The 7,894-nt window shown below is 54.0% G+C and overlaps 4 protein-coding genes across 4 annotated transcripts in view; 1 reads left to right on the forward strand and 3 right to left on the reverse strand.

Annotated features, from left to right (window-relative positions):
• Nucleotides 1-2,450: 2,450 nt before the first annotated feature.
• Nucleotides 2,451-3,627, reverse strand: VTJ04DRAFT_151 (uncharacterized protein; the record flags this gene model as incomplete). Its single annotated transcript, XM_069359205.1, has 2 exons — nt 2,451-3,566; nt 3,613-3,627. The coding sequence occupies 2 exons, from the start codon at nt 3,625-3,627 to the stop codon at nt 2,451-2,453; spliced, it is 1,131 nt and encodes a 376-aa protein (XP_069222761.1).
• Nucleotides 3,628-4,543: 916 nt separating this feature from the next.
• Nucleotides 4,544-5,616, forward strand: VTJ04DRAFT_152 (uncharacterized protein; the record flags this gene model as incomplete). The annotated part of the gene is made up of 2 exons (XM_069359216.1): nt 4,544-5,338; nt 5,413-5,616. The coding sequence occupies 2 exons, from the start codon at nt 4,544-4,546 to the stop codon at nt 5,614-5,616; spliced, it is 999 nt and encodes a 332-aa protein (XP_069222762.1).
• A 394-nt stretch (nt 5,617-6,010) lies between these two features.
• Nucleotides 6,011-6,730, reverse strand: VTJ04DRAFT_153 (uncharacterized protein; the record flags this gene model as incomplete). Its single annotated transcript, XM_069359227.1, has 1 exon — nt 6,011-6,730. The coding sequence occupies one exon, from the start codon at nt 6,728-6,730 to the stop codon at nt 6,011-6,013; it is 720 nt and encodes a 239-aa protein (XP_069222763.1).
• Nucleotides 6,731-7,537: 807 nt separating this feature from the next.
• Nucleotides 7,538-7,894, reverse strand: part of VTJ04DRAFT_154 (uncharacterized protein) — a gene marked incomplete at both ends in the record, with an annotated part of 1,696 nt that continues 1,339 nt past the window's right edge. The window contains one exon of the mRNA XM_069359238.1: nt 7,538-7,839. Within this exon, the coding sequence (XP_069222764.1) occupies nt 7,538-7,839 (302 nt within the window). The remainder of the gene's footprint in view (nt 7,840-7,894) is intronic.

Here is a 7,894-nt window from a genome sequence, read left to right on the forward strand (position 1 = left end):
ACACAATCCGCAGTTGAGCTTTCGCTGACCGAGTCTAATTGCCGGCTGAAGCGGCATTTTGGGTCCCCCAATACTTTTTTTCCATCGTGGAGAGTGTGTTGCTGTTCAATTGTTCCCAGAGACCGAGCTGGCCTTGCGCCCACGCCATCTCTTCTTCAGCCAGAATTACCCCGCCACCCCGCCACCCCGCCATCGACACAACCTTCTATGACGATAAGCCTCGGATGGAGGGGTAGAAGCACCGATAAGATAATTGTGACGGCGGGGCACCTGCTTCTAGGTTGGCCCAAGCTCCGAGCTCCCAACCACCCGACAGCAGAATGTAGGGCAGGGGAGGACAAGCAACAATGCATGCATCCAAATAATGCGTGGATGGGCTGCATCACCATCCCCAGATCCTCTGATGGTTTGAGGACCCCGCACCTCACCATGTCTTCATCGACGGCTCTCCGTTTCGTGCCTCGTGCTCACGCCGCGCCGCATGAAACGTGCGCTATAGACACCTCACCTTACCCATCACAGACATCCGATGCCACCATCTCGCTCCCGCTTCCCGATCTCCTTGTAGGAACTCCCGGGGGCTGAGATCCTGGTCAGGTAGTACCTGATCTCAGTAACTAGGTAGGTATCCTTTGCTTCGACACCATGACGCCATTGTCTCGCTCCCCGTGTCCAAAGGGTATAGTAGGTAGGCAGGTCTCGGGAAGCCTCGGCCAAAGCGACCAGATGGCTATATCTGTGCATCATATGCATTAGCATGTCAAGATCTTAGCATCCCCAAACCGTCGAGAGAAGCAAGATCCTGGGATGCCAACACCACTCCCATGTCTGGCGTTTCTGTCTCTCGGAACCCACCATACCTAGGTAACTTAACAATTCAGCCACTGAGTGAACATCCAAGTGCTTCCAATGCCAGTTACCTAGGCATCTCTTCATTATAAACATCAACCTAGAAAGCTCTCGAGTGCTGCCCGGGATGCCCAAGGGCCTCTTGAGTGTTTCTTGCGGTGAGAAACTTCGGGGAGGTCAGGTATTTGGGCGATACTTCTTGTGGGTGCAGCTGTGGACGAAGGATGCTGCCCGCGTGGCAGTGCGTGCGACAGCCGAGTGATTACATTCGCCCATTCAAACCCTCCAGGACACTCACCTCGTGGCATAAGATGCCCGGCTCCTGAAAGGGCAAAAAACAGAAGGCTAGGTGGGAACATGGATAGCATCCGGCAATGTGTAGCGTGCATGTTTGCTGGACGAACAGGCCATCGTGCTCAACCCTGAGATCCCTTCCCCAGCCACCCTCGTCATCCCGCCCCTGTTACTCGCCCCTCGATATTCAGCAAATTGATGCGTGGAGTAGGGTGATAGTACCACCGTCATTCAAACCACTTCCTCGTCTTCTGGACACTTCACGCAGAGGACCTCCTGGTGGTGGGTGCTGTAGAGATGTGCCGTTGGTAGGCCCCTGGGACGATTCCCACGACGTTACATCTCCAGAAGCCTGCCGCTCCTCCATGTCATGTGCGACCTCCATCTCCGCGAGGTCACGATATATATTTCCCTCATTGGGCACAGAGCCGCGTCGCGGGACTCACCACATGGGCATCGCTGGCAAAATACACCTCAGACCATCCATCCCACTACCACGTCGTACTGCAACTCCATGGTAACTCTGCCGGTGCGGCTCGCTAAATGCATCATCCTCCGCTCTCTCCCATGCCGAAAGACGCAGATTATATGCACCTGCTATTCTGTCGTGTCATTGGCGAGACCTGATCAGTGGGAGGGTTACGTTTTAGCGGGAATATCCCGCATGAGTCGACGTGGAGGGTCCTTCGACACCTGCATGCTACCCCGAAGGTCGAGTGTAACCATGTGCTGTTTGCCTCAACTTCGGACATGGTGTGGTACGTAGCTAGATGAACCTTGGGAAGCTGAGATCTTCAACCATTTGTTACACGGTGCCTCCTCCATATGCAGCCCAGTGCTCCCTGGTTGCATGGTTTGTCCTATGAAATGTCCCAAGGGGAGTCCAAATCCGTTAGCACTACGCTGTCCCAGGGCAATGGGAACTGGCCGACTTGGGTGTCACTTGGCCGAAAGCAACGATCACCGCATGGCTGGCTCACCAGGCTTGCTCCTAGCTCGCTCTGCCCGGATGTGCCGTGTTCTAGACGTAGCAGACATCGCTGCTCTGTGCTAGCCGTATAACATGGGCTTCATGTTCGAGGAAGAGCCTGGACTGACAATATTTTGTCTTGTATGCATAACAAAACATCGGAGGGGAGATAAATGGGTATCCTGATATTTATGGCTTCTATGGCAATAAACCCTTCCAATATCCCGTCTAGGCCCTCGTCGATTTTCACGGCTTTCCCCAGAGCCAAACAAAAGTAGACGTCATGATTGGGTGTGATAGACTTCCATCTTTGAACCCAGCCACACATTGCCCTCTGTCATAGTCCGGGCCAGTCCCAGACCGACCTCTCCGCGTTCCGTCTCGTTACCTGGACCACATCTCCTACTGATACACGGAACCCCGCGCTGCTCCGTCCGTCCAGGAAGGCATAACGGCCAAACACAGGTGACCATTTCGACCCTTTATCCACTCTCCGGTCTTTCATGAGCCTCTTGAGCACGCTCCCCATCTCCCCTTCCCCGGGCTTGCCTGTGTTGTAGTCGACATTGATGCTGACACACCGGACGCAGTTGCCTGTAAGGTGCAGGATGTTCGCCGCCCTATTGTTTTCGCGCGTTCCGATGGTCTCGGATGAGTGGCTGCTACTTGCCCCTTCGACGAAGGACGAAGCTGTTGTCGAAGATGGAGATATAGAGAGTTCTGCCCAAAAGTCCTCAGCCCATGGCCCTTCTTCTTCGCCATCGACGACGACGTTGGGCCTGAACTTGTACATATCAACCGGCAAGCCACCAAGGAGGCGAACCTGGACGTCTCTAAGAGAGGCTTCCGACGTGATGAGTAGAGGTGCCACGTCCGAGAAGGTTATCCATGGCTTTGGGGGGTCCGCTTCATCCGTATTTGGTGATCCCATGACATATGATGCCAGAGACGAGAGCCAGCCCCTGCCACGAGATTGGGCCTGAGCAGGCTTTGGGGGAAGAGTCTGGCCCAGAACCGCTCGTCTGCCGTCACCGATATAAATGAAAATGACCTGTGTACCGAGGCGACTACTGATCCAGGTGTCATAAAAGTTGCCCATACGGTACGCTGTTGTCGGACTCCCATGGAGGTCAACATCGATCTTGGTGAGTGTCGCGATGTCCGGATTGAGCGGGACATGAAGAACGTTGTCATCCTCGCCATCACCAGCCTCCTGCTCATTCCCAAGGAAGCGTACGGCAACTGCCATCTCCTCGCCTTTGTCATCGTACAGAAATTCCTGGTCAAACAGGGCACATCGAGGATGGCTATCGACTTGGACTTTTCTCAACTCCCCCGTCGCCGCTTGAACCTCGTACATCATGAATCGCCGGTCATGGCGGATTCCTTGCGGCCCAACATGGGCGGACTCAAGTTCAATGCCACGGAGGGCCTTGATTGGGTAAACGTACAGCTGAGGGTGTCAGAACTTTGCCTGGGCGGAGTTGGATGTCACTTACGCCGGAAATTCTCATCGTTCTCCTGTCCAGGCTTGCTGGATTTATTTTCTCGCTGAGAGACACTAGCATGGAACCATCGGCGCCACTGTTAAACAACTTCCAAATCAAACCCGCCTAGGACTGGGAATCTATTCTTTTTCGCACCGTGGGGTATGTAAAAGGGGGTTTAAGATAACTATACGGCCTGCGGGTAGTGATCTAGCAACGGAATGGATAGCCCTTGGAACCCTAATCCACCTGGCCAATGACTGCGAACCACAGTTATTCCATTAGTCAGGTTGGTTGGGTTCCACTCCTCAAAGGTTGTGAGTTGGTAGTGAAAGTCCAAGAGACCTACCTGAACGTGGAACATATCTTCATCTGGGGAGGATGTTGGCTGGTCGTGGGAACTTCTTGCGGGCGACACCGTCATACCGGGCTTTCTGAAGTTGTCTCGGTATCTCATACATTTGCACCGCTTCGACTGAAGGCAAATCCGACCCCAGTACCCCTTGGCACCGAAACTGTCAATAAGCCTCGGTAACCAATGTTCTCCTCACGAAACCTGATGAGGGACGTTCGTGCCAAGGTTTTATTTCGCCGCAGGTTATTCCTGGGTATACAGGAATGCTTATTTGTAGTCTTCGGACAACATGGCACAATGTCCAACTCCAACTACAGTTTCGTAAATTTCCCCTTTGCTCCGTAGAAAGGCTATGTTTTTATGGGATTGTCACTTAACGGTTCGGCGGCATGTCCATGGCCAAGCCGAGACCAGTGCAAAAGAGGTGCCTGGCGGACTCCTCATTCTGCAGCTCCAATACGTCATGTCACACTCAGTCTGGCAACACCAGGAAACATCTCTGTGCGTGTTGGTCACACCAGTGGGGTATCGATACCTCGAGGGCCTCGACAACGAGACGGATTCCACTCGAGACACAAACCCCAAAACATGTCTTCCCAAGACTTCAAAGAACTCAGAGTTGCCCTGACCACCAAACCTGGCGCTACCCTCTACGCTGCGCTCCGTCATCCCAACCCATCCTCCTCGGATTCCAATCCCCTGGCCGACACCCTCGTGGTGTTTCTCAATGGCCTCCTCCTCCCTAGCGCCACCTGGTCCGAGACTATCAGCCACCTCCTTTCCCTCCGCAAAACCCTCAACCAACCAACTCCAGCCATCCTCTGTTATGACCGCTACGGTCAGGGCAAATCAGACCCCGACCCAACCGACGACCTAGCTTCTGACCCAGACTACGGCCACGGTCCGCTCTCTTCCATAGCTGACTTGCACCAACTCCTCCAGCAGCTCAGCCATGACGAGCTTCACATTCCCCTTGAGTCCCTTCGTCTGATATTAGTGTGCAACTCCATCGGATGTGCGCTCGCGCGCCTGTATGCGGCCACCTACCACACCGATAGCCGGATCGTAGCGTATGTCTTCCTCGACTCCATGATGGCCAACACGGATTTCGTCTCTATTTTCCCCGATCCAGACAAACCCGAGTTCGACAAGCGGAAACTCCCCAAAGGAGTCACGCCCAATGACCTACGCCATGCCAGGCTCAAGTTCCGGCAGTACTTCCACCCGGATGTGCCCAACGCTGAGCGGCTCGATCGCAGGGCGCTCAGGGACCTGCTACCTCTCGCGGATGGGCCAGCTCTTCCTCAGGGGCTGGGTGGAAGTCCACCTCTGTTGACCGTGGTGGGCCATGATTGGGAAGAGTTCGCTGAGCAATGCGAGCGGGTACGTTGCGATTCGAGCAAACCAAGTTTACGGCTTGCATGCCCATGAAGTAGTGCTGACGGGGAAGGCAATAGGGCTCATTAGCAGTGTCCAAGGAGGTTATTAATGCCTACATGAACCCGGCGTGGACCAAGTACAACGAGGGGCTGATACATCTCACAACACCCCCGGGCGAGCTAAAAATTGCAAAGGACTGCGGTCACTTCATCCAGAAGGACGACCCCGAGTTTGTGGCAAACGAAATCAACGACATCCTAAACCGCATTGTGGCGCTATGAGTTCACTGCGGTAGAAGTCACCAACATCGAGGCGATATCCAAATCCAACAAGGAAAGGAGAGGCTCAGCTTCAAGATGCCAAATGAGGATGCGTAATCCTCCAATTAATCCCACTCAAGCGCTAAAGAGGTTTCCAGACAATACAATTACGTTATGCCTTCCATCGAACAAACTCCAAAGCCACGCATGGAGACACATAACGCCCAACTCGGCCCCTTTCCAAGTACGTGAACGTTCAAAATCGAATCCTCCACCGTCTGGCGTCCCGAGACGGGCGTTGCTCCTGACAGTTCTAGAACGAATCAAATCACTCCCAGTCCGATGCCATCGCTGTGCACCCGTCGCTTCTTGCCATGTTACCTGCTAGGTCCTGAGACCGTGGTAGCAGCTGAGTTTAGGCAGTCCAGTACCAGTTCTCGGAAGGGTCGCCCAGGCACTCGCCCACTGTCACTGCCCGGTAGCCGCGGTTCTTGATCTCGGTGAGCATGTGGGGAACCAGGGCCAAGGCCGTGTATTGCAAAGAGTCGTGGCTGAGGACCAGGAACGAGTTACCCCAGCGCTGGGCGTCCAGAGCCTTTGAGAAATTCTCCATAGCCCCGGAAATGGTGGAGGCGTCATTGTGAAGGTAGTCCTTTGGGTCAACATCGAAGTTGACTACGTGGTATCCCATGCGATCCGTCTCGGAAAGGCATTCCCAATTGCACGACCCATAGGGAGGTCGGAGATATGTTGGCGCCTTGCCGATGATGGAAAAGAGAGCTCGTTCTAGCTCGAAGATCTGGAACTCGCGGGTCCCTGCATCCACAATTGATAGATCAGCGTGACCCCATGTGTGAGAGCCTATTTGATGGCCCGCGGCGTCCATTCGCCGGAGGATTTCTGGCCACGGCGTCGAGTCATCGTGGATGGCTCGTGACCAGTTTTCGCCATTGATGAAGAAGGTAGCCTTGGCGTTGTAATCATCCAGGAGATCTAGGATGTGGCTGGTGTAAATGAACGGACCGTCATCGAAGGTGAGAGCCACGACGCCAGGTTCGGTGCAGTGCTCAATGATGACGCCACGGGGAACCGAGGTATGAGCTCTGGATGTCAAGTTTCTGGAGAGCGTCGGCATGGAATTCGTCTGCTAGGCGAGGAGGCCGATTGACAGAGCGGTCCGAACCAGTCTGGATGCCATGATGGATGATGGAGGCCAGTGATAGACTGTTGGGAAAGTTTTGGTAACGGTAATCAATAACGCGAGAAAAACAAATAGTTGTAGTGATGCTGGATTAAATGGCGTGCACCTAGTTGGTGTGTTGGAACGGTTCCTGGGGGCTGGAGTAGAGAGAAGGACTGGAGACGGGACAGGAAGAATGGAAACGCTCACTTTGGAAAGAAATTTAACACTGTCTCTGGTAGGTACCTAGGTAGGCAGACGCAGAGTAACAACATCCTGATCGTACCTAAATTGGAGATGAAAGTCTTTCACAGGAAAGTTCAGTTCCCCCGCTGTGTCTCCTGCCAACGCTCCGGCCTTGGGCTTGCCGCCAAGATGCGATGCCTCTGTCACCGACTAGGTTGTTCTGTCCTCGGAAATGAGTCCTTGGTCCATGTCGTGCTGGTGAGGATGCAAGGTGAGTCATCAGAGAAAGGAGCCCCAGGGCCGGAGTTTCCTGGTTCGCTATGCCGCTTGATGGCAAGTGGAAAACGGTCTCATGGTGCGACGCTTCCTAGCCAAAGTTTCTCCGTGAGCGCATATCCTTGCAAGAGCCACGTTCACTTGCATCGGATAGCTGTGTCTGCAAACTTCTGGATGTGCTCTGGATCGGGTACGGAGGGTCACATGCAGCTCAACACCCTGGCACTGGGAAGGGGATGAAGATGGTGTGATGAGTTGTTGGATGACACGACCCCAAACCCAAACTTCCAAGAGAACATTTTATTTGATGCTGTAGCCTCCTTGCCAAAGAAATCCGCCAGCAGCTGCAAGGCTGAGAACAGCCCACGGAAGCTCGAGTTCAATGATAGACCACACCCACAGGCAACCGATGGGAGGCGCTTGTTTCATGACTGCCATATACCCATACATGTTGGTGATGTGAATCAGATAGCAGCCAGCTAGGGTTCCGGTCGTGAAGAAAATAGCCTGGCGGACATAGGCCTGCTGCCGAGACGAGAGGCCGGGCACCAGCCCGGGATTGGCATGGTGAGGGTGGAGGAAGTAGACTAGCAAGCAGAGGACTGGCAGCACAAAGTGAGAAGTTAGCAAACGATGGCGGGTCAAGAGGATCTAGGC

Source organism: Mycothermus thermophilus (genome assembly GCF_041956435.1).
Source record: "Mycothermus thermophilus strain CBS 625.91 unplaced genomic scaffold VTJ04scaffold_1, whole genome shotgun sequence".
In the NCBI taxonomy this organism is placed as follows: Eukaryota; Fungi; Ascomycota; class Sordariomycetes; order Sordariales; family Chaetomiaceae; genus Mycothermus; species Mycothermus thermophilus.